The sequence below is a fragment of the Camellia sinensis genome, chromosome 12 (assembly GCF_055761805.1).
Source record: "Camellia sinensis isolate YWXY chromosome 12, ASM5576180v1, whole genome shotgun sequence".
Taxonomy (NCBI): domain Eukaryota; kingdom Viridiplantae; phylum Streptophyta; class Magnoliopsida; order Ericales; family Theaceae; genus Camellia; species Camellia sinensis.
Window position 1 is genome coordinate 101979580 of NC_138972.1, and position 26666 is coordinate 102006245.

At 46.4% G+C, this 26666-nt stretch overlaps 1 protein-coding gene across 1 annotated transcript in view; it reads right to left on the bottom strand.

Annotated features, from left to right (window-relative positions):
- The window catches only part of LOC145803778 (uncharacterized), a 35206-nt gene extending 15109 nt beyond the window's left edge, over positions 1-20097 (bottom strand). Inside the window, exon 1 of the mRNA XM_082897119.1 lies at positions 19937-20097. Coding sequence (XP_082753245.1) covers positions 19937-20097 — 161 coding nt within the window. The remainder of the gene's footprint in view (positions 1-19936) is intronic.
- Between the last annotated feature and the right edge of the window lie 6569 nt (positions 20098-26666).

A 26666-nucleotide genomic window follows, 5' to 3' on the forward strand; every position in this document is an offset into this window, starting at 1 on the left:
CCAGTTTTTGAAAAGGGAATGGTCGACCTGCCAGAAAATGTGGCTGGTCGGCCACTTAGCCCAGATTCGGGCCAATGTTGTCTTTTCAGCCTCTTTTCTTTAAATACACTCATCCAAACACTTCGTGCTCACAAGTGCAGCTCTGAAAACATCTCCTCTAGCTTCCCAAACCATTTTCTCCCTCAGATCTGTGCTCTATACGCGTTTTCCAATGTCCCACGCAAGTTGTTTTCGCGAAATCTTTCAGTTTTAAGCACTTTGAACCGATTAAATTTTGATTTCGGGGCTTCTTTTCTCATTTTCGCCACTTGAGGTGAGTTTTTCTCAATATTTGGAAGATTTTCTTGGGAGTTGACTTTTGTTGACTTTTTCATTTCCCGAGAGTTGACTTTTGTTGACTTTTTCCAATTTTGGCTCATTTTTGCCCCTTTTGCAGATTTTTTTTGAAATGGCTGGTCATTTCCCCCACGGTGGAGGTCCTTCGGACGCCGGAGGTGATCCCGATATCATGGCTCTACCTCCGGGGGTTCGACCTTTCATACCCGAGAGGTACGAGCCACCAGCACACATTCTTCCGCGGGCTGTTTTCTATCACTTCACCGATTTCGACGAGCGAGCACCCGGGGATCTCCTTCTGCGGGAGCCAGAGTATCACCTCTCCCATGAGGCACGAGAGGTATTTACTTCATTTTTACCTTTTCTGTAACATATTATGAATTTTTCATGCATTCTGTTTGCACTTTGATCACACGGTTCAATCACTTGAATTCCTGAACACTCAGCCCATAAATTGATTGTGAACACACGGCACACATCGGTTGAGGGTTGAACACGCAGTCCACACACATATTTTTTGAACACATAGTTCGAATTGAAGGTGAACATGTAGCACACATTGATTGAGAGTTGAACACGTAGCCCAAAACATTGATTTTCTGAACACACAGCCCAAATTGAAGGTGAACACGCAGCACACATTGATTGAGAGTTGAACACGCAGCCCAAACACTGATTTTCTAAACACACAGCCCAAATTGAAGGTGAACACGTAGTACACACTGATTGAGAGTTGAACACGCAGCCCAAACACTGATTTTCTGAACACACAGCCCAAATTGAAGGTGAAGACGCAGCACACACTGATTGAGAGTTGAACACGCAGCCCAAACACTGATTTTCTAAACACACAACCCAAATTGAAGGTGAACACGTAGCACACACTGATGGAGAGTTGAACACGCAGCCCAAACACTGATTTTCTGAACACACATCCCGAATTGAAGGTGAACACGCAGCACACACTGATTGAGAGTTGAACACGCAGCCCAAACACTGATTTTCTGAACACACAGCCCGAATTGAAGGTGAACACGCAGCACACACTGATTGAGAGTTGAACACGCGGCTCACTTACTTTACTTTGCACGCAGCCTATTCATTTTATTTGCACGCAGCTTATTCATTTTATGCTGAAACATGTGTTTATTCTGAATGCAGGTGACATCTCACACTGTGCGGGGATATGGCTTTACCGCGGTGAGAGATTGGTATGCCGAGCTCCCGGAGGCTGTTCGGGATTTGGTTGACTTGGCGGGGTTTGGGCCCTTCTGTACTGGGCTATCTCGTTGTCCTGCCAGGAGGACGTTGATGGCCGCCTTGGTAGAGAGATGGTGGGACACCACCAACTCCTTCCATTTTTCTGCCACGAGGGACTTGACTATGACCCCGTTTGACTTTGCTGTACTGACTGGCCTTGAGGTGGGAGGTTGGCCCATCCCTTACGACGAGGACATGGGCTAGTGGGAGGCTGCTTGGATATATTTGCTGGGGGTTCGCCCGCCTGTTGATAGATCTTCGGGGAGAGTCCGATACACTTGGTTCTCTTCCCATTTCCGGCGGGTGGAGATGGAGCCCGGGACTCCTGAGAAGGCAGCGCAGTATGCCCGCGGCTTTCTGATGTTCCTCTTCGGGACCACTTTGTTTGCCGACAGGGGGAACACTGTTGGGCTTTATCTGTTGAGTGCTTTGGTGGACCTGTCACAGGTTAGACGGTATGACTGGGGTGGCGCCGGTTTGGCTACCCTTTATTGCTACATGAGCGCGACCTCCCGCGGACGGAGGGACTTACTCGGCGGCTATTGGAGAGCCTGGGAGGTACTTTCTGCCCTCTTGATTTACATTTCTGCTCCTCATTACTTGCACATTGCACACACGGCGCACTTTATACTCTGTATCGTGCACTTTGCCCTCAGCACTTCGTATTCTGCTTTGTTTTCCACAGTTGTGGGTCTATGTGTATTTCCCGACATTGGCCCCGGAGTTAGTGGTAAAGGGACCTCTCGTGACCCCGTACTCACTTGTATTTGAAGGCCAGCACCGGCCAAGACCTCAGGAGTCTCTCCTTTATTTGCGACAGTATTTTGACACGGTGCGGTCGACGGAGGTATTTCAGAACTCTCAGTTCTTTCTGTTTTCATCTTTGATTTGTCCTGTACATTTTCGATTTCTGCTTGGTTTATGCGTCTGTTATCCATAGATTACATGGCAACCCTGGGCGCCTTTAGGTGAAGGTCTCCGATTCCAGTTTGCTGGAGGGTGGGGTGCCTCCCGGTATAGGATCCTGTTCGAAGGGCCAGTTGGTAGGGCCTGGTTTTTGGGGGACCGCTTCTTGCGTCAGGTCTGGGGGTACACTTCTCAGGACCCTCCCTCAGCACCCCCAGTCGATATGCGGATTGCTGATAGGCTCTCTTCCCGGGATGTTGTTAGTGCTATGCTGGGTACCGATGCTTTGCTACATCTTGAGGAGGGGGATTACGCTACTTACCGTCACATATACGTGATGCCTCCATTGACGGGAGTTCGTACTTCGACGATGAGGCCTGCTGGCATGCCATCTTCGAGCCAGGCCCGGGCTCGGGCTGCAGACGTCCCTTCCACCAGCAGGGCTGGTACATCTAGAGGTAGGGGTGGATTGGTTCCCCCGATTCCTCCGACTTATCCTCATCCTGGATGGCCGGACATGTCGACCGAGTTGATGGGGTGGCAATATGGGACTACCTCTCCGATTCCGATCCCGATAGAGCCTCCGATGGTCGGCCATCGATATGTCAGAGACCCCGACTCACCACCGGTATGTTTTACGGCTTTGATTCATTACTCAGATACTTGGACGTTCATTCCTTTACTGATACCCTTGCCTTTGCATCTGCAGCCCCCTGTTGAGTACATGGATCAGGTGCTCGAGATGGTAGCCTCACTTGAGGGGATGGTCCTGCGGAGGGAGGCGCAGTTGTCCATCATGGGCTTCTAGGTACCCTTTAGTTCTCTAGCATTTATCATACTTCTGATGATATACTGATTTCTACTGCATTGATAGGCTACTTGTGTAGAGCACATCTGACACACACCTCACTTATATACTGTGTTTACATGTACCCACTTCATGTAGTTTTCTTGTATCTGCATGTGATGTACATATTTGGACTGACGTATTTAAATTGAACTCTTTATTCTTAGATGCCCCTGGTATATGCTCAGCCGCAGGCCGGGCCACCTGGGCCTTCTCGGGGAGGTGGACCATGGGGGCCTTTTCGAGGAGCTGGGCCATCCAGGCCTTTTTGAGGAGCTGGAGGGGGGCGTCTCATAGACGCAGAGCACACATTGTAGAGGAAGAGCCTGGTGAGGATGAGGAGGAAGAGGCTGCAGATCGTCAGTCGGAGACATCTGCTGACAAAGAGGATGGCTCCGGTCTTGGTTCCGGGAGTGGAGGTGAGGCTGAGGGGGATCTCGAGGATGACGACTCCGATTCAGATGATGATGATGGCGATGGTGGCGGAGAGTCTATTTCGCAGAAGAGGGCGAAGAGGGCCTTTTATTCCTGCTCTTGAGAGCACAGATGTGGCTGTTTCCTGTTTTATTTATCTTTTTTGCTAGTAGTTGTAGCACATTGCACATTATCGGACAATTTTATTCTTTGTAAAACTTGTGCCTTAGTCTGTAAAATGTTGTAACAAGTGAGGCATGATGGAATGAAACAGCCTTTAAAAAAAAGTGTTGTATTTTAAACTCTTAGCATCATATCGCATCATTTTGCACCATAATGAGATTGAATGGAAATGTGCATTGTGCATTTTGCCCAGTCAGGTAGTGAACCGACGCAACAACTTAACTTTCTAAGATATAACAAAACCTTAGCAAGTTTACAACTCGATAAGCAAGACATAATAGTATTGACAACTCAATAAACAAGACTCAAACAAAAATTGCTTAAACAAAGAGTAACAACTCAAAAACACGAAACACGACAGCTCGACAAACAACTCGATAAGCAAAACGACAACTCGATAAACAAAGCAACAACTCGATAAACAAAACTTAACAAAACAAAGTGTACTTCGGACGATCTGGGCAACGGAACGCATCTGAAACAGAGGGAAATAGAGGCCTTCGACACACCCGTTGCATGGAAATGCTTGAAATTTTCTCTTGGAGGGTAAAACAGGGCTAAAGACACACATTGAAGCATGGCCGGCTACTTTTGGGAGCCGGCCGGCCAGATTTATTGCAAAGGGGAGGCCATCGGCCAGGTTTTGAAAAAAGAAACGGTCGGCCTGCCAGAAAAGGTGGCCGACAACCGTCAAATTTTTGACACTTGTCCCCCGAATAGTGTCTTTTCCTCTTTAAAAGCCTTAGCTCCGTGGTTCATTCAATTCATCTTAGTTTTGCACAAAATGGAGGCGTTTCTCGTTGAAAATCTCACAGCTTGGATCGCTTCTCTAGATGGTTCGGAAAAGTTGAACTTCCGGGGTTTCGGCTTGAATGCACTGTTCGCGCTGAGTCGCACTTCGCTGCACCTTCCTTTCCTCCATGCCGCGGCGAGGTTTTGAACCCGGTGACGCATGTCTTTAGCTTTGGCGGGCAAGAGGTATGTCCAACTTTTGAAGATTTTCAAGTTTTGATGGAATCTGAATGTCATGAAGAGATCTTGCCCCAGTTCCGCTTTGGCCACGCCCAAGCTTTAGGGCGGATGTGTGGACTCACCGCGCATGACGCTCGGTCTCTGATCTGTAATGGGGAACTGGATATCCTCGGTTTGATTCATCGCTTTTCTGACGCTGGTGACTGCAGCAACCATTATTGGCAAGGTTTCTGGAAACACGCCCTTTGCTTGTGCCTGCTGTCTCATTTTCTGCTTTCCTCGGGCTTTGGCGGATTTAGCATTCGTCTGATTGAAGTTGCTTAAGGCTTGAAAGAAGGAAAGAGCTGCATCGCCATGACCTTGGTCGAGACGCTGATGGGCTTGGATGTTATCTATCGTTGGGAGACAACTAGATTTGCTGGGAGTCCACTGTTGCTGCAGGTAATGTTTCCCACCCAATCTTACATATGTATTTGCTCACATCACTCGGCCCTCAGGCTCGGTTTTTCTCACAAAAACCCTTTTCTCACTTTTCTCTCATCGTACATCTCTCTATTCTTTATTCTCTCATTTTTCATCCCTCCCCAGGTATAGTTGATGGACAAATTGCAGGTTGTGGACTCTTGCCCAGCCTACTCAGCTCGAGACTATTTCTTTCGGTAGCGCCTAGTCGATGCCCCTGATGAAAGGTGGTGGTTTGACTGGATGTGCAATTTGTCTGCAGGTCGTATTGTTTGGCGTTGTCCTTGGCTCAATCTCCCGGCAATGAGCTATAGCATGTCCCGGCTGATCGGGATCCAGTTGATTGGTCTGACCCACTGTGTGTTCTACTTTCCGTTTCGGTTCCTGCGCCAGTTCGGTCATGATCAGATTTGCCCGCCAAAGGGGATTGAGTACCCGGCTGCTTTCCCGGTCCGAGGTGCACAGCTTGCCCGATATGCCACAGCATGGAGGACTAGAGAGCTCCTGGCCCCTGCTTCCACTTTCAGTTGCACTTTGTCTGACGAGTGTTGGGACTGGCTTAATGAGGAGGCACAGGTCGGGCCCAGCTTGGCATCAGGGGCTTCGACCAGCTCTGGGAGGGGGCGCAGGGATACTTGACTTGACTATGCCCCGGATTTATTGCTTTATTAGTACTTTCAAGTTTTTTTTATGAATGTAATAAAAAGCAACTTCGATTGTATGCAAGAGCAGGAGAACTCTGTTTTGAAATCAATGAAATTGAAGGTTGTGGTACTGAAAATTTTCCGCTTTGGTCCAAAAATGGTCTTAGTTGTAAAGAGATTAATTTGAACAAAGTCAACTTTTATTAAAACTTTTCAAAACCATTTTTGATATGGATCAGAACTGGACACGCCTAAGATCTATCACTGAGATGCACAACCCCAGATCCCTGCAACTGGAAAGTTGCCCCTAGTCTGAAGAGTACCGCGGCACTGCATGGCAACGGAAAGTTGCCCTTAGTCTGAATAGCATTGCACCGGAGATTCCAATGGATGCTGATATGACTGAGATGATCGAATGGACAAAGTTGATCGAGGAAAAGTTTATGGCTGAACTTCAGGATGAAGTTGCCTACGTATCCCAAAGATGGGAATCAAGCCTTACGTAGTTCAGGCTCAGGTTCACTCGAGTATTTTCACTCTCCTTTTACGCTCTAACTTTTGCCAAGGTCGCCCTTTGCGGGTTTTCAACCTTGCGAGCTCAGTTTTTATATTTTCCAATTTTTTGTGCTCTAACTTTTGCTTAGGTCGCCCTTTCGGGTTTTCGGCCTAGCGAGCCTCTCAGGGGTAATATTTCTTCAACTTGTCCATGTTGATCGGTTGGGAAAATTCCAGGCCATCTAGGTCCATCAGAACCACAGCTCCACCTAACCAGATAGCCTTGATGATATAGGGACCAGTCCAATTAGGTCTGAACTTGCCCCTTGGGTCGTGGATGGGAGCTCGGTTGTCCTTGAGCACCAAATCTCCTTCCTTTAGATTCCTAGACTTAACTTTCTTGTTGAAAGCTTGGGCAATTCTGCGCTGATAGCCTTGGACATGGTACAGTGCTTTCAGTCTTCTCTCGTCAAAAAGCATGAGTTCCTCAAAGCTGCTCTGCTGCCAATCTGCTTCGGCTATTTGACACTCAGCCAATACTCGTAATGACGGAACTTCAATCTCGATAGGTAGAACGGCCTCCATCACATAAACCAATGAATACGGAGTTGCTCCGATAGAAGTTCTAATTGAAGTCCTGTAGCCCCACAGAGCAAATGGCAGCTTATCTGGCCAATCCCGGTAGGTTTCCACCATCTTCTGCAGTATATGTTTGATATTCTTGTTGGAGGCCTCGACCGCTCCGTTGGTTTGCGGCCGGTATATGGATGACTTATGGAAAGCCACGTTGTATTTCTCCAACAAGTCAATCACTTCCTTCTTAAAGTGGGAACCATTATCTGAAATGACCTCGTTTGGGACCCCATAGCGACAGATGATGTTGTTTCTGATAAACTTTGCAATGTGCGACGCTTTCAACACCGCATACGATTGGGCCTCGACCCACTTTGTGAAATAATCTATCGCAACCAGGATGAACTCATGCCCATTCGACCCCTTTGGAGTGACAGCCCCGATCACATCGATTCCCCAAACTGAAAATGGCCATGGCGAAGTCATGTTGTACAGCTTTGACGACGGGATATTCATGCGGTTTGCATGGATCTGACATTTGTGGCATCGCCGAACAAAACCGATACAATCCTCCTCCATGGTGGACCAGTAGTAACCCTGTCTGAGGATCTTCCATGCTAGCATTACTCCGTTCATATGCGTACCACATTCTCCTCCATGGATGGCCTCCATCAGGCGCTTCGATTTCTCGGCTTTAACACACAGCTTATGCATTCCCAGATGACCTCTCTTATACAGCTTACCCCCACAGATGATGAATTGAACGACCATTCTTCTGATTGCCCTTTTATCCTTGGCATTTACCCTTGGCGGGTATGCTTCCTTTTCCAAGAAATTCCAAATGTCATAATACCAGGGGTTTTCATCCTGAACCTCATCTATAGCAGCAATCGACTCGTAGGCTGGCGCAAATTTCTGGTCAATGACGACTGGACGCATCCGGATTCCAAACGGGATGTCTATCATGGAAGATAGAGTTGCTAAAGAATCTGCGAACCTGTTGTTCTCTCTTGGAAGATGAGCAAAGTTTAGCTTTTCAAACCGAGGAATTAACAAGTCTAAGGTCTGGTGGTACATCATCATCTTTTCTTCTTTGACTTTCCAGTCTCCTTTTGCTTGAGACACAACAAGGTTTGAATCCCCGACGACGTCCAAACGTCTTGCTCCTAGTTCCAGGGCTGCTTCTAGACCGGCAATGCATGCCTCATATTCTGCTTCGTTGTTCGAGACTTTGAACCGGAGTTTGAAGGCTAGAGGGATACGGGAATTGTCGGGTGCTATCAACAACACTCCTATCCCATACCTGTACTGATTTGACGCTTCGTCAAAGTACATCGTCCAATATTCGTCGTCGATGTGCAAAATGGCTTCATCTGGGAATAAGTACTCAACTGCTTCACCTCCTTCGACTGGATGATCGGCTAAGAACTTTGCCACTGCTCTTCCCTTGACTGACTTGCATGTTACATATTTCAGATCGAATTCAGAGAGCAACAGCAGCCAATGAGCTAGCCTATCCGTAAGTGCTGGTTTCTCGAAAAGATATTTGATGGGATCGAGTCGTGAAACCAACATTACGGAGTGAGCTAACAGGTAGTGCCGCAGCTTCCTAGTAGCCCATACCAAAGCTAAGCAAGCCTTCTCTAATGGTGTGTAGCGAGTCTCGTAATCCAACATCTTCTTGCTCAGATAGTAGATGGCCCTCTCCACCTTATCCTCTGATTCTTGTGCGAGCATGCAGCCCATTGTAGTCTCAGTCACTGAAAGGTACAATATCAACGGTTTCCTCGGCTCTGGTGGCGACAACACGGGCGGGTTCTGTAAATATTTCTTGATCTGTTCAAAAGCAGCTTGGCATCGGCTGTCCCATTGGAACTTCTTTCCTTTCTTCAGGAGACCAAAAAGTGGTTCACAAGTCAAGGTTAATTTCGAGATAAATCGTCTTATAAATTGCACTTTACCCAGAAAGCCTCGCACCTCCTTTTCAGTCCTTGGTGGTGGCATTTCTAAGATGGCCTTGATTTTTGAAGGGTCAACCTCGATGCCCCTTTGTGTAATAAAAAATCCCAGCATTTTTCCCGCTGTAACACCGAACGTACACTTCTGAGGATTTAGCCGCAACCGAAATTCCCTGATCCTTTGGAAGAACTTCTGTAAGGCGGTGTAGTGGCCCTCTCTTTCTTTGGACTTGACAATCATGTCGTCCATGTACACCTCAACCTCTTTGTGGATCATGTCGTGCAATATTGTGGTCGCGGCCCGTTGATAAGTAGCTCCGGCATTCTTCAACCCAAACGGCATTACTCTGTAGCAGTATGTCCCCCGCGGGGTGGTGAATGCAGTCTTTTCCCGATCTTCAGGTGCCATTACTATCTGATTATACCCTGAGAAGCCATCCATGAATGAGAGCAAAGCATGCCCTGCTGTGAAATCCACCAACTCATCAATATGCGGCAAGGGAAAGTCGTCCTTCGGACTAGCTCTGTTTAAATCCCTGAAATCCACGCACACCCGGATCCTGCCATCCTTCTTCGGCACTGGAACGATGTTGGCCAACCAAGTCGGGTATTCGGACACCAGCAGGAAGCCTGCATCGATTTGCTTGGTGACCTCTTCTTTAATCTTGAGAGCCCAGTCCGGGCGGATCCTTCTGAGTTTCTGTTTGACAGGTCGGGCCTCGGGGTCAAGGGGGATCCGGTGCTGTACAATCTCAGGATCGATCCCAGGCATGTCTTCGTAGGACTACTCGAAAACATCTTTGAAATCTTTTAATAAGGCGACTAAGCGCTCGCGTTCCTCTGAAGACAACGTGGACCTGATCTGGACCAGCCGCGGGTCCTCCTCAGTACCAATATTTACGGTAATGATTTCATCTGTTAAGGGTTTGACAAATCTCTCCTGCTCTTGCTCAATTAAACATTGCAAAATCGGAGGAATTTCTTCCTCGTTGTTTTCATCAAAATTTTGAAAGTCTGAGTTTATGCAATAAATTAAGGGCACAGAAAAGTACTCAGAAACCACAGTTACTTGATTCTCATTAAGTACATCCAAATTGTCCGAATTCTCGGTTACAACAGACTCAAACGAGAAAGAAAAAGACGACCTAGACATAACTGTGGCATCCGGGTTATCATCCCCAGGATTACCAGACTCAGACTCAGTCGAGCTGGAACCTGATTCTGACTCACAAGATTCGGTGGAATCAGATTCCGGCTCACTATCGGACCCGGCGTTGCTGGACAAAAACCCCTCCTCGTACTGCCAAGTGAGAGAGGGTGCAATAGATGCATCCAAAATAGTTGCTGGCGGGCCCGCAGCCGTTCCATTCCCGATCACGCATACCGAGAAGTTATCCCCCAAGCATTCCTGGTCGATCGGAGGATCTAAAAGTAGACACGCCAGCGCTACCTCCATTTCAAGTTCGGCGCCTTCGGAATCCACTGCCTTACACTGCCCAATCTCAGCTGATGGGTCTGTCTGCTCTTCGGTAATATCATCCCCGGGTAGTTGCAGGTCGAAGAAGATCTCGAACCCCGGCACGCGCTTTCTCTCCGCGTTCAGCCACGGCTCTGGGAAGCCACAAAATGGGAAGTCCTCCCCCTCCCGGACGAAACGTCCGTTTAGGTTACCCTGAATGGGCCTAAGCATTAATTCGAAAGGCTTCCCAGCCTTCTTTGCTCTGGCTCTCCCAGCCATCTCTTTACCCTTCCTCACCCAGTCCTCTTTGGTGGGCAGATAACCCAAGCCAAAGGTATGAGGGTTGTGTGGCACTTCGGCCAATGCTGCGACGCCCTTCCGGCCGCTCCTTTCTAATCCCATCCCAGGGATGTGTTATAACTTGTTCATAAGGTAGACGGATTGAGCACTGACGTATACTCCCTCATTAACGGCCATGATATTTTGCACAACCTGGGCCTCAGCCAAAGTAAATCCTGATAAGAACACATCCTCCATGCCGTGCTCGATTTCCAAGACTAGTGTAGACACTTCTGGCGGTGGATGGATTGATGAATTCCCCAAAACAATAGCTACCCCTTTCCTGTGAGGGTACTTTAACATCTGATGCAAAGTGGAAGCGACTGCCTTGACCTGGTGCAACCACGGTCGCCCCAAAAGTAGGTTAAAGGTTGCTGGAACGTCCAAGACATGGAATTCAATGTCGTGTTGTCCTGGACCAACCTGAGTCTGAATTTTGACAGTCCCCATCACCTCTCTGCTAGTGTTATCATAGGCTCTGATCACTTGAGTAGTCGGCACGAAGTCCACGGGCTTCAACCCGATCGCATATGCTGTCCTTGACGGGCATACATTAATGGCGGATCCCGTGTCGATAAGAACCACTTGCACCCACTTGTCTCTACATTCCACGGAAACGTAGAGGGGTTTGTTGTGATTTGTGCCCTCAGGTGGTAGTTCTTTGTCTAAAAAAGTTAATGCCGGAGAACCTCCTCCCGGAAAAACCAGCCCAACCAGCTGTTCTGGTGTAGTATCTATAGAGAGTTTGGCCTTGTCCATGGCAGATAAGACAGCCTGTCTGTGTACTCGCGACGCCATAAGCAGTCCCCAGATGGAGATGTCTGCTTGTATTTTCTTTAACTGCTTCAATACAGCCTCCTCTTCAAACTGCTTCTCCTTATATTTCTCAGCTTCTTTATCCTTCCCAGATGCCTCGGGTTGGTCTAGGTGCGGGGGCTTGAAGTACCGCCCACTTCTTGTCATGTGATCAACCTCATCGAGGTACCAGGTGTCATCTGGTTGATTGCTTCCCCAGTCTTCGTCTGTGTGGGCAAGACATAAGTCATCGTCGACCCACCACATTCTGTTGGCATTCAAAAGGCACCTGTCTGGCTCGGGCATGTTTGTACTCACAGTACTTTCAGCCTGCATGCTCACAGCATCCTCTGTTCTTGTGCCCACAGCACTTCCGATCCCCTCATGGATTTTGGCTTTCCCGGTTCTCTCAGATCCCTGTTGTTCTACCTGCGTCAGTGCAGTTTGTTGTTCAACTTTCCCTGCATTCACAATGCTTCTGTCTTGAGCGAAATTCTTTGTACCGGCGCTCTCCAGCAATGTAACCTGACTTCCGGCCCTTCCGGCCACAGTTGATACTCTCACCCCTGTCGGGCCCTGTTCTGGTTGGGATTCTTCCACCACATCTGGTTGATCATCCAGCCATCCAGTTGCCTCTGTCGATTCCTCATAATCAAACCAGTTGACTGCCGCGCTCCCTGATTCTTGGTCATCGAAAAACTGTAGGTTGGCAAAGTCCTCCTCCACAGCTGTCAGATCATTTGCCCCTTGCTCAAATCCATCCCCCTGGATCACACACAACTCTTCCTTTTCTGGCAATTCTATACCCAGCCCAATCTGGCCTGTTGACAAGATGTACTCACTTGGATCGTAGGCTTCCCCAGTAAAACTCTCAGACTGTTCAATCCCAGAATCAACAATCCCATTCTTTCCTGAAGTCTGCCCTGCCCCATCTTCGATGGTCACCACCGTTGGCTCGGGTTGGGTTGTGGAGATGTCCATCATGCACAAGAAGTTAGTGCAGTCGGGAAGGAGCACCTCCGGCTTAGGTAGATGGGTAGGAGTAATATAGATGCTAGGATCGTAAGACACGACCCCAGTCTGGATAAGATTGACTCTTTTGGGAGGTGGAGCATGGTTGTGTGTAAGGAGTGGATTGGTTGTGACGTTAGGTTTCTCTGGAGGTAGAATCACATTTTTATCAACGAGGTCTTGAATCTCGTGACGCAGCCTGAAACATTGGTCAGTATCATGACCGTGCTGCTGGTGATATGCACAGTACTTGGCTGGGTTGTGAGAGGGTGGAAGTGGATTTGGTAATGGCCTCGGCTCTAGGGGTTTTAGATGTCCCTTTCTGATTAAGACCCCCAGAGCCTTAGACAAAGGCATGTACAGTGGGGTGAAGGTTCTTTGGCCTCTGGGCTGGTATTTAGTGGTTTGGGTATTACTTTCGGATGCATCGGAGAAGGGTGTGGCTGCCATGGGCCTTGGAAGGGGAGGGGGAATGGTGGCGACCATGCTGACCTCCGAAGCTCTTGCGGTTGCAGCGCCACTCGGGCCTGCGTTATTGTTGCGGTTAAATGTTCTCCGGGGTTGCTCCCTGTCCTGGTCAATCAGACCTTGCTTCATCGCATCCTCGATTTGTACCCCCATCTCATGTAGATCCGAAAAGGTGGGGAAGGGGAGTACAATCATCTTCTGCATCAATTTTGGTTGGAGGTTGCGCACAATCATCCTGATTTGGTCCTTATCAGTGGGCCTCAAAGTCATCATCGATGCCTTCGCCCTCCACCGAGTTACGAAATCTGAGAAAGTCGCTTTGGGCTCCTACCTCGTTGTTTCGAGATCACGAGTTGTAATCTCGATCTGGGTATTGTACGAGTACTGTGCGACAAAGGCCTCAGCCATTTCATCCCAACTTCTTTTTACCTTATCTTCCAACTTCGCGTACCAGATAGCGGCCACACCCGACAGGGTTCGGCCGAACAGCGAAAGCTTTTGTGGTCGGGTTAGGCCCATTGGCCGCAGTATATCTGAGAATAATCGGAGGTGAACCATGGGATCCCCGGATCCGTCGAAACGATCAATCTGCGGCATCTTGAATCTATCTGGCAACGTTACGGCCACATCGGTATATCCGTCCTCGATATCCGGAATAGCCTTTACTCCTTGTGATTTCTTGAAAAGCTTCTCGAGCTTGCTCAGTTTCAGAGCTATATGGTCTATTTCGAACTCGAAGGGAGAGTCCGGGTGATTGGGTGTATGGGTCTTGGACAGTTGAGGCGGAAGCGGGGGCGGAGTTGGCCCCGTTGGAAGGTCTGTGTCCTCTTGGATGTTCTGGACATTGGGTAAGGTGTTCTGGGTGTTTGGCAGGGCATTCTGGACAGTAGGTGCCTGCTCGGGTAACGGGACCCCTGGTGGAGGAGGAACTTGATGTGAGGCAGATGCTACATTTTGCTGTTGCAGTCTAGTGATTAGTTCGGCCTGCTGAGCCATGACTGTGGCCTGCTGTCTAGAGAACTCTGCTTGGCGGGCAGCGTCCTCCTGCATTTGTTTCATGCTCTCTTGGAGCTGGCGCATCATTTCTTCCATCCTGGCAGTATTCTGCTGATCTTGCTGACTGACTGGTATGTGTATCTCTATGGCAGAAACTGACACCTTAACCCGACTGTTCACTGCTAGGGTAGACCACTATTCTGGTAACCTCTGCTCAGACTCACTGCGTTTTCTTGGCCTTATTCTGACAATGAGGGGTAGAGAATGGAATACTGGCTGTCCGTCAATCAGATCCTCAGATCGATTGAGCCGACGACCTCTTGTCCAAAGTGCTTGGGGAATATCTACTGGGTCGGAAGCAATTGTGCTAAAACTTCCCTAGTAAAAAGATAAATAAAGCAATAAGGAAATAAATAAACAGATAAACGGACAGCATAACAGCTTAAAGTAAATGCATGACACACAGCCGGGCATAACAACACACGGTCGATAAGCTGAATATACACTGTCCTCAAACACTGATCATTATCCCTGAATCACTGTCCCCAAAACTAAATCTCTGATACCCACAGATAACTGATTCTCAAATACTGACTGATGTCCGCAGGCCTGATGCCCCAAACTCATAAACTGATACATGCAATCCTTGTAGAGACGCACTCTAAAAGCACATAGCAGATAAGTGAGAGCCAAAACACCCCTATGTTGGGGTAGGGTTTTCCCTGTCCTATTTTGTCAGGAGCTAGGGTTTCACTACGCACGCAGCGGTTTCAAACAACCTATAAACGGGTAAGCAACCTGTCCTAGTTTGGAATGGTCACTATGGATCCGAATATGCACTAGGTCGAATGGTCAAAAAGGGTGCCCCGGTAAAACCGGGGTTTGTGTTCCCATACTGGCAGAGCCCACAACCGGTCAGCCTTATGGTCATGCCTTGACAAGACAAGCCTCCGACAAATCGTTCAGGAATAGCAGATGGCAAACATGGTGTCCTAGACGCACCAATGCAAATGCAATGCAAAGAAACACATAAGTGTAATCAAAACAAGATATCATGAGTTCGAGTCAAGTTCTCTAAATCCCCAGCAGAGTCGCCAGAAACTGTAGACGTCCCCGAACGCCGCCGGGGAGGAACGAGTCCCCCCCGTTCCGTTCGATATTGGGCTCACTACAGTTCGGGCTCAAAAATTGTCACGGTTCTAAATTTGAACCAAAGAGTCCAAATCCGGCAAATCGTTTTGAGAAAACAGATTTTGAAAGAAGTGCCAAATATGGACTGCTTTGCCAGATACAGAGTCGCCACCTAAATGTTTTATTTTGGGGAAATTTAGGAAACCCTGACTCGTTTGCCTAAGGCCACGTGTCCGTCATCACCAAAGTTGCCTCGGCTCGGGAACTTGGGTACGATTGGGGAAGGTCACTTCGTGAGCACCCCCGCTCGCCCGATCAAAGATCGGCCTCTACTAACCATGATATCTATTTTTGAAAACATTATGCGTTCTTATTCCGGTTATTAGCCTAGATTTACTATGTGATGCACACAGCATACAAGTATAGACTGGATCGCCTAAATTGGAACAAAACATTTCATGTTTGTTTATTTGAAAATGGTTTGATGGTGCTACCCGCAAGTAGGCTAAGACGTGGATTTGCCACCCTCGGGTGGGCTTAGAAAATATGATTTTGCCACTATCTAATGGGCTTAAAACACACATTTGATGAATTGTTCCAATTCAAATAACCCAACCTTCACCCACAGGCATTCAGGCAGTTATATCACATAAGCATATAGCCTCATGGTAAGCATGCTATTCATGGCAGTCACTCACACGCATGCAAGGATGCTAAAGCATAAAACTTACCGAGTACTCCAAGCCAAAACAGAAGCTAATTAGAAATCCATGCATGATCCTAATTATACGGAAACGCCTAATGCAACACATGAAAAATGCAACTATAGCAGGCTCGACTATTTTAAACATGGCATATGAAATACTACAGCTAACATGTATTCAACTTGGAATTGAAAATACAATGCAGTTAGTATGATGCGCCGAGCCCAGTGCATGCAAAACAGATGAATGAATGCAAACATGCTATCATATTGTATGCTAATTGAAATATGCCCTAATCTAACCATCATAAGCAGGTAAATAAAAGGGAGAAAGACGTGGGGTTGGAAGACATACATCACACACACACACACTTATTACAACATTGCCCTCGCGCAGAGGGTCCGAATAAAATAATATACAGTTCCAAATAAATAGTACAGTCCAAATAAATAGTACAGTCCAAATATGTACAAAAATCCTAATTAATTACCAAATTAACTAAGAAAACAATAAACTGGCATGCAAGCTAGGGACTGCCTTGACTCTTCTTCGGATGATGAATAATGCATGTTCGGGTTGCCTTACGCGAAAATCCATTGCGATGCCCCAATTAGCTTCTGTTTGCAATTGTTCTTGGGATGCGTGCCAAGCTCTGGAGGGCTGCTGACTCTTGATTTGCTGTAACAGAGAGCAAGAAAGGGGCATGGCAAAGTATTTTCACATATGTATGCATGACTACCCTTCAGGGAGTGTAGTCCTCGATCCTCGTGCCACCAATCACGCATCTCGATGCATGATGGCCGAGGAGTCGAATTGCACGACTCAATATGAAATGAATGCACATATGGACACAACAAGGCCTAGACTCCATCATGGATAATCCGGAGTGTCGGCGACCGAGGAATTGAGACACGTTCCGTCACTCGGAGTACGAAACGCCCCTCGCTTCCCATGCTCGGGCTAACTCCTATCCCCAACACGATGCAATATGCATGACATGCATGAAATGAAACTACGATACAACCTATCATGCACAATGCTAGGAAATGGCGTACACGATGCACGAGATAACATGGCATACACAATGCGCTAACATACGGCCTAGCATACACAATGTTATGAAATGAAATGAAATGGCATACACAATGCAATATGGGCTTACACCAACATGAGTGGACCTCAGCCGCATTCACATAGGAGGCCATTAGTTGAAAATGAGACACTCGAGATGCGTGCACACATGCACGCAAACCAAGGACCGACCCTAAGGCACTAAATGCCACTCTAACAAGACATGGCAAGGCATGGAATATGGCATACTAGCATGCAAATTTCAGTACCAAAATATGATGCAAAATAGCCACGAAACATGGCAATATGGTACCCGATGCATGAAATGAAACCCGAAACGCAAAACTAGGCACACGCAATGGCCTATAGCTATACAAAGCATGCATTATTTGAACATGAAGTGTGAAGATAGAATCAAGAAAGTCCCCAAAAAAGCATATTTACAGTTTTATGCAAGGCCAAACAAAGGACGAAAATTGACATAAGCTAGCATGCAAAAATGGCCCCGTAAGAGAGGTAATGAAGCAAGTAACAGCTTCTAGCCCTAAATGGCCAAGAGACCTTCAACAAAGATGAAGAGGGGCTCAAAATTAAGTACTTTACAGTTTACAACAAGCCACGGATCTAAACACAAACAGGCCTAAAACATTGTGCAAGAAATGAGCCAAAAGGGAGACAAAGAAGCAAGTGATGGTTTCTGGCCTCAAACATAGGAGGGCCCTTCAACAAAGTTTAAGAGGGGCCCAAAACATGGTATTTTACAGTTTATTATCAAACCCAAAATAGTGCACATGCAAGCTTAAAATACTATGCAAAATAAGGCCTAAAAAGAGGTTTAAACACAAAGAGCCAAAAGGGAGCTTCAAACAGCAAAGGTCCCTTAATAAAACAATGATAGGGGGTCAAAATAAGGCTATTTACAGTTCGGACCAGAGCCCAAAAATACAAGCACAAGGGGCTAACAAAACATGCAAAAATAAGGCCAAAAGAGGGATAAAGAGGCAAGTGACAAAAGGAAGCCTCAAAAAGTGAAGAGCCCTTCAACAATATTGAAGAAGGGCTCAAAATAAGCCACTTTACAGTTTATAACCAAGCTCAAAACAGTTTACAAATGAGCCTAAAATACTATGCAAGAAAAAGGCATATAAGAGAGGTAAAGAAGCAAGTGGTAGCTAGAGACCTTAAACATGGAAGGACTCTTAATAAATCATGAAAAATACATCAAAACATGACTATTTTCAGTTAGGGTCGGAGCCCAAAAATGGAAGCAAGTATGGCTTAGAAAACATGCAAAAGAAGCTCAAAAAGAGGGAAAGTATTGCTCACCCTTGTAGACCAAACTTCAACAGCCTCTTGGCTTGAGAAAAGGTGCTCCTTGCCTCTGGAAAACCAGCTCCAAGTGTTGGAAAGGATGGTGGTGGTGTGGTGCTATGTGGTGGTGTAGAAATGGTGTAGGGTTTGGGAGGTTTGGAGGGTTGGAGTGTAGGAAGAGAGAGATACAATATAGGAGGCTTAGAGCAAAATTTGTAACCCTTCAAATGGGAGCTGGAGGGCCTGATATATAGGAAAAAGTGTGGAAAAAAGAGGAGGAAAAAAGGGGGGGAAATGAATTCAAGTTTCCCCCCAAAAGTGCAGCCTCCCGGATACACAATCTGGGGGGAAACAGAATACATATTTGTAATGTACCTGGAGAGAGGATCAAGGCCGGCTGGTTTGCTAGGGTTTAGGTGGCCGGTCGGCCTTCCCCATGGCTGGTCAGCTAGCCAAGGGTCAAAAGGCTCAATGAAGATTAATGGCCGGTCATGCCAAAAAGAGGGCCTCCCATGTGTGCACAACATAACCATGTGGTCAAAAACTGGAGAAAGTGAACCAGGAGAGAGAAAAAGCCACTTTTAGGAGGGGTTCAAAAGGGGCAAACACAATTACTGGCTGGCCATGTGATATTGGTGGCCTCCTAGGTGTGTACAACACAAATATGTGGTTTAGGGCTAGAAAAAGTGGCCTTAGGGTGGTCAACATTGGCTTTCAAGTGAGAAAAACGGGCAACGGAGGGCAATGGAGGAATAAAATTGGTTTTCAGAACAATTGCTAGCCTCGCATCCTTCTACGACCTTCTTAACAATGAAATAGAGGTCCCTTCCAAGAATGAACCCAAACCGATGCAAAATGAAGGTTCGGGGGCCGAAACGCGCAGCCCGAGGCCCCGAAAACTGACTGTTAGGCACCGGAAGTGGTGTTCGACCACGAAGTTGGTTTCTAGAGCCACAGTGTCCCTCAAAAGGGAGCAAATAATATGTATGCCAAAAATCGGAGCAAACGGAGGTGGTTAAGCGGTCCCGAACAGAGGCACACGGCCGTCGGCTCCGAAAAATCGGAAACTGGGCTCCAAACGGGCAAAATGGCCTACGACCATGAAACGTAGCCTACGGCCACTGAGAGATGATCTATGAGACCTCTCCCTCCCTTCGGAAGAGAAAATACAGAAAACAGAGCCTGGTTCGCAAACCGAGGCAAAACATGAAAGAGTCCGGAAGTCCGGAGGCAAGGCTCACAGCCGAGACTCAGAAACCTCTGAACGAGCACGATATGCAACATCACCAAGCGCTCAATCGGTGATGTCTGAGTCTTAAGGTCGGTCAAAAATGGGGTGTCTATAGCTACTGGCGACTGCGGTATCCACTGCCATCTGAAATTCAGCAGACCCCTTGAACTGGTCCACTGCTGCCACATAAAGATTGGGGTAAGCCGCCCTTTCAGAGGCTACCTTAGCCCTCTCCTCCGCCAACTCCTTATCTAGGGTCGCCCTTTTAGTAGTTGCCTTGGCTTTCTCTGCCTCCAACTCCTTCTGAAGGCTCTCCTTTTCAGCAGTTGCCTTGGCTTTCTCTGCCTCCAACTCCTTCTGAAGGCTCTACTTTTCAGCAACCGCCTTGGCTCTCTCTGCTTCTAACTCCTTTTGAAGGCTCTCCTTCTCCTCCACTGCCTTAGCACGCTCGCCCTCCAGCTCCTTTTGCAGACCGTCAATCTTCACGTCTGTCTCATCCTTCTGCCTGACCAGCTCTTTATTACTGCTCATCGCCTCTTCATGTCGTTCGACCGCGACCGCGACCGTGACTGCGACCGCGCAGGCTTTTTGGACCTCATCCAACCTCTTCTGCTCGCCAGCCAGTTGGAACTCAAGCGACACAACCTGGCGGCGTGTGTTCTCCAGCTCCACCTTGATCGTTTGCAGATCAGCATGGGCACTCTCCCAACTTGCACTCTCCTTCTTCAACTTTGCAAGTTGAGCCTTGGCCTTATCTGCCTTGAGTTTTGCAGCCCCGCCTTTCTCAGCAGAGCCCCTGCTAAGGTGGTTACCTCCATTTGAGCAGAGCATAACCCCCTCAGCAGCTCAGCCTCATTGAATCTGGCTGCTAAGCGCAAGGCTGCCTCTTCCATAATTCCCACAAGGCGGTTTGCCCCTGCCCTGGCTGGGCCTTCTTCTCCCTCCAGCCGCCCAGCCACTGCACGAGCGTGGTAGATCGCAGTAGTCAGACTGACTCCCCCTCCTTGGGGTGCAGGACCCTCCTGGGGCTGTTCTTCCCTCCTTTGCTCAGGGCCCGTCGCCCCACCTTCTACTTGCACTCTGGGGGGCGGCCCTCGCTACCTCTATGGCGATCCCCACCATTACTGGGACGACCTCCATCTCCATCCGACGCGATGTCCACCACTTCTGGGACGACCACCCTTCCTGGGGTCTCCTCCACTACCCCCCTCTCTGCCTCCTTGGCCACACTGGTCTCTTCTACCCTCACTTCCCTCATTCTCTTCGGGGCAGGCTCTTCTTCACTCCTCCCCACTCTCCTCTTCTTTTTTACTACGCCCCTCACCTCCATCTCCTTCAAAGCCCTCTCCTTCAAGGGATCTGTTGGGGGCGGTCGTGGCACAAATTCATTTAAGTCTTTTTCCCCCAAGGGTTTGGGGCGAGGTCGGATCCTTTTCCTCGCAACCGGCTGTGGCGGTCGGTCTGCCTACGACTCTTTGAATTTTTGGGCTTTGGCCAAGATGGTCTGGTCCTCCGCCTCTTGAGCCTTTCTCCTTGCCTCCAACTCCGTTCGGTCGAGGTTCCCACCACTCGGCTGTGGACCCAACCCTACCTTAAACAAAGTCGACGGTTGAACGAGCTCATCCCATCTGGCCCCTTCCTTCTCCCTCCATTCCTTTACCCTCTTCACCCTCTCCTCTGCTGCTGCTCCCAGCTTTGGCTCCACAGACTTGGTGGGCACTTTTCAAATGGTGTGCATTCCAACCCCTCCACTAGCAGACACATAGAACCACCGTGGTCTCCACCTCTTGATCGACGACGGCAGCCCCGCCACCAGCCCTTTCCCTGCTGCAGCCTGCAGAGTGACCCAAGTCTCTTACTGCCCTGAGGCCTTGTAACATGCGAAGAATTTGTCTACTGTTATGGTCGCCCTTTCGTTCGCTTTCGGCCACGCACTTGCATAGTCTAGTAAGATCTTCCACGCATTGGGCATTAGTTGGCCTGGCGCTACCTCCAAACGATTTAGGACATCTACCACCACTTGCGGTAGGAGCAGCCTCAGTCCTCCCTTCAATGCTTCCTCATAAAGGGCAAACTCCCCTGGCCTGGCGTCGGACGGCCTCTCCGCTGACATCGGCAGCAATAACTCTATTTCAGCAGGCACCTGGTATTTTTTGCGAATAGCCTCCAAATCCGCTGCAGTCACTGTTGATCTATTTGCCTTTGTATGCCAGTGATCTGGTTCTGCCTGGCTGATGGGCTTTGGAGCTGCTATCATGGTGGAACCATGGGATCGTACCACCGACTCCCCAACCCTCTCCATCCTATATTGCTGCGCTAACTCCACTGCATCATTATCACCAAGTGGATCCACCCTGACATTCGCAGGTCCTTCTTGGGCCATTTCTATGGTATGTCTGCGAATCGCTTCGGATGCAGGTGCAAGGAAATTGAAAAAGTGTTGTAGAGGTGTATCGTGAGCAACAAAGGAATTCACACTTGGAATATTTTGATTTTTCGTAAACAAGTAGGTGAATCGAATAATGCCAAAAGCCCACGGTTTGCCCGTATTCCAAGGATTCCAATTAATTTTTGTCAGTTTGAAAACTTTTCAAATCATCCGCCAAAACTGTCTTTTCAACACCCATAATGACCTATCGTTTCATTTCTGATCTAACGCCTAATCTCCCCCCACCCACCCTTGGGATGTTGCCATGTGCACGACTATGATCCACTGTCTCCTCCCCTTACCCTATCTTTTCCACTCCAAATCACCACGTGACACGCCACCTCTCGAGCCCCACGCCCCTCCACCTCACCCTTCGCGGTCGACCCTCCCACTTGGTCACCCTTCGTGGTCGGCCCTCTTCGTGGTTGACCCTCCCACTCGGTCAACCTCCGCGATCGGCCCCCCTTCGCGGTTGGCCCTCCTCGTGGTCGACCCTCCCACTCGGCCACCCTTTGCGGTCGGCCCTCCTCGTGGTCGGCCTTTCCACTCGGTCACCCTGCACGGTCGGACCACCTCCTGGTCGGTTCACCCTCTCGGTCACCCCTGCCGGTCGACCTCCATCCTGCCAACCCCTAATACCCTCATCTTCTTTATTAGTATTCCCTTCGTTGGACTAAAGCTGCACTCGGGAATGGGGGACTACTGACGTGTATAAGCCCATAAAGGCCATGAATCACTATGAACAACCCAAGCCCATCACTTGGAACCCAATACATAACCCAGATGGTGAGGTCCAGAACAACTGGAATCCAACATGGCATAAAGAGCCAATGAAATTCAGACACATGGCAGGTGAAGGACGAGCCACATCAGCAGACAAAGATCTGCAAAGTTATTGCCACTGCACATCACCATTAATGTAGCCCATCATAGCATTTATTACGACAACACCTCTCCGTCGGAACAGGACCCCCTTACCCTAAATAAGGTAAGCTACAGCATAGACTTTTGGCGAGGAGGTCAGGTCGGAAGGGACATCGAAATGATTATCAAAGGATATAAGCAAACGTTGAAGACAAGAAGAAGGTTAAGCTTTTCTATCTCTAATCTCTCCCTCTACACTCTACTTCTCTTCCTGACTTGCTCGTTGGAGGGTTCACGGGGGGACTACCCTGTTCCCCGTTGAACTTGCTTGCAGGTTATCCGGTGGGTTTGATCATTTGGACCTGGGCTTGAGGAGCTTGGACCAGTCCGGTCCATTCACTGGAACAAACTGTATTATCAAATTCTTCAATTTATAAATTGAAATCGCACATAACAAACACCAACAAATTTCAACTCAAAAAGCGAACCAAACTAAGAAATCCTTCAAGATCCTTTGCTATTCGAATCAAAACTGAGAAATCAATTATGTATAATAGCGAACCAAACCAATCCTTCAAGATCGTTCATGATTCGCATCTTCAGCTACTTCCATAACTGATCTGTTAACTGATTTGTTTTTTTCTTTTTAGTAAATAACATAAATGCTATCACTACAAGAAAAAACACTTTTCGTGACCAACATTTTGGTCGCGAAAAGTACCATATTTGGTCGCTAAAACTTTTTCGCGACCAAAATATGTTGGTTGCGAGTTGGTCGCTAAAGCCTCGTCACAGATAGTTTTCTGCAACCAAAAAAACCTTTGGTCACTAAAAGTGACCATTCGCGACCAACTTTTTTGGTCGCGAAAAGTCCAATTCATATTAGCCAAAAAGGAACTTTTAGCGACTAAAAAAAGTGACTATTGGCGACCAACTTTTTTGGTCGCGGAAAGTCCAATTCATATTAGCCAAAAGTAAACTTTTAGTGACCAAAGATAAGTTGGTCGCCAAAAGTCAGCGCCTTGACCCAAAAAAAACAATTCTTTTGTGTTGCCTAGGACTTGAACTCCTAACCAAGGACTCACCATGCACCCAATCCACTCTACCAATAACATGCTTCTTGTTCATATTCGGCAAAAAAAATATATAACCCATAAATATTGGGTTATATATTATTTTCTAAAACTTTTAATGCCTAAATAGAAAAATATCATGTAATTACAGTAGTATCTTTTTTTTTTTAAATTTATCCCGCCATAACTTTCTGCGACCAACTTTTTTTTTTGGTCGCCAAAGGGTAATCTTCCGTGACCAAAAAAGCCTTTAGTCGCCAATAGTATACTTTCCGTGACCAACTTATATTTTTGGTCGCCAAAATGTGATCTTCCGCGACCAAAAAAGCCTTTGGTCGCCAATAGTATACTTTCCGCGACCAACTTTTTTTTTTGGTCGCCAAAGGGTAATCTTCCACGATCAAAAAAGCCTTTGGTCGCCAATAGGTATACTTTCCGCTACCAACTTTTTTTTTGGTTGCCAAAAGGTGATTTTCTGCGACCAAAAACTTGTGGTCGCCAAAAGTTAAATTTTAGTCGCAGAAAGTGAACTATTTGCGACAAAAAAAAAATAAGTGGTCGCCAAAACTGTTTTTTCTTGTAGTGTATTTTATATACAGCTGTTTATGTTAAAGGGCAAACACGTCTTTTTACCTACAAATGAGACTTATTGGTTCAAAAAGTTTTTGATAGGACCTAAGTTACAACCAAACATATTGATAGGATTTTCAGGTAATTATCTCTTCAAATATTTATCCCATTTGGATTAGAATCTACATATAAGGAGAAAATCATGGAAGCTAAAGCCTAGTATTATACTATTTGAAATCCTGCTCTTAATATATATATATATATATAATATTGTAAATTTTTAATAAATGTGAAAATTGAAAATGTAAACATCATACTTTTCATAGTTCAAAAAAAAAAAAAAAAAAAAAAAAAATCCTACTTTTAATAAACAAAATAATATATATTTTTAGAACGGGAGCTGTAGCCCAATCCATGCTGACCCGCGCTACCGCTCATAGTTTGAGAGTGGTGGCAGGTTACAAACCAAATTTGAATGAGTTGGGCTATACAGTTTAAAATCTTTAACTCCATGGAAAAACCCACCCAACCCTCTAATTCATATATTTTATAAATCAAACAGTTTAACCATGAATAAATCTCTTCATTTTTTTTGGACTGTCATCACCTGTTTAGATATTAGACCACTGTCAAAGTTTCCTAAGCACAGGTATATCATCAAACATTTTATTTTACTTTTATTTTGTACCTTCATATTTATATTGTAAGTTATATGATTTTAAAATGTGTTCATAAAATATGTTAAAATTTACAACTCGTCAACTTGCCAAACTTATTCATTTAAAATTGCAAAAATACTCGAACTAACTTGCTGATTGAGGTTGTATGTGTTGATGGCGGGTTAAGATTGTCTACCAACAAAAGCGTTTGGGTTGAGATTATTTTTCCTAGACCATCCAATTCGAACTTGCTCACACCCCTCCCCACTCCCCACTTTAGCCTAACCCATTTTTAACCCAAAATTTGGGGAGTACATAGATTAGAACAAAATATCAGATCGGAAAATGTTTGACCCACCAAAAATACCTACAATTATACCTACAATAATGTAGTATTATATGTGTCAACTTTTAATCTATTATACACTCAATGATATAGCATTGCTCTTTCGGGTTGGGTTTGGGGTCGGGTTGGCTTGGTTGAAGGGACGGCGCCATTTGGGGGGATGTTTGTCGCGGTTGCATGGCTTTGATGAGAGTCTCTCTGACTTGAGAAATAGGAGTGGTATCCACGGAATTGACTTCCATTCGTCAATTACACTCTGTCCTCTTTTGTATTCTTAAAACGCTTTAGCATGCAATATATAAAGTCATAATAAACTTTCAAGGCTTCAAAAATTCAAAGGCTCAAAAAAGAAAATGGGAGAATTTTAAAAAAATGGTGTGTAGATAAAATAATTTCACAATGATAAAAGTACAAGTGATTCATGCATAAATTTACATAAAAAAGACTTGTACTGTCATCATTTTGAAATTATTTTTTCTAATCTGCATTTTATTAATATTCTCTAAAAGAAAAATGAACCAAAGCAACAATGTTCAACTCACACTAATAACGTCGTTTAAAAAAAAATATTCACACTAAACGCATTCCTACCTATCCAAATCCAATGCCGCCGGGGAAAACAAAGTGACACATGTATAAAACTTGGTAAAGTAATTTTTTTTAGCAACAAAAAACCCTTTGAACACTATAACATATAAAAGTTTTAGAGGCTAAATGTTTTGACTTGTAAAAGTGAAAATTTTGTTGCAAAAGACATTTAGGGATCAATTTCTATCGTCATGAGAACTAAAAGGTCGCCTTGAAAAGTAAAAAACAAGTCTTTTAGTGACAATTTGAAAATATCACTAGCAAATAGACTTTTAGGGACAAAATAATTTATTCTCAAAATAGTTTATTTTTTGAGACAAAAAATTTGGTCCCAAAAGAATAATAATTCATTATTAATGTCTAATTTTCGTTGTTAAAATATAATAACGACACTTTTTGCAACAAAAATATTTGGTCCCTAAAAATTAATTTTGTCCCTAAATTTTGGTCTCTAAAATCTTAATTTTTTGTGGTGAAACCTAACTTCCGCAAGACACGGGGTAAAATTCCGAATATATATCATTATTCACAGCCTCACATATCGAGCGAAAGAAAAGGAGCTATCAGTGAAA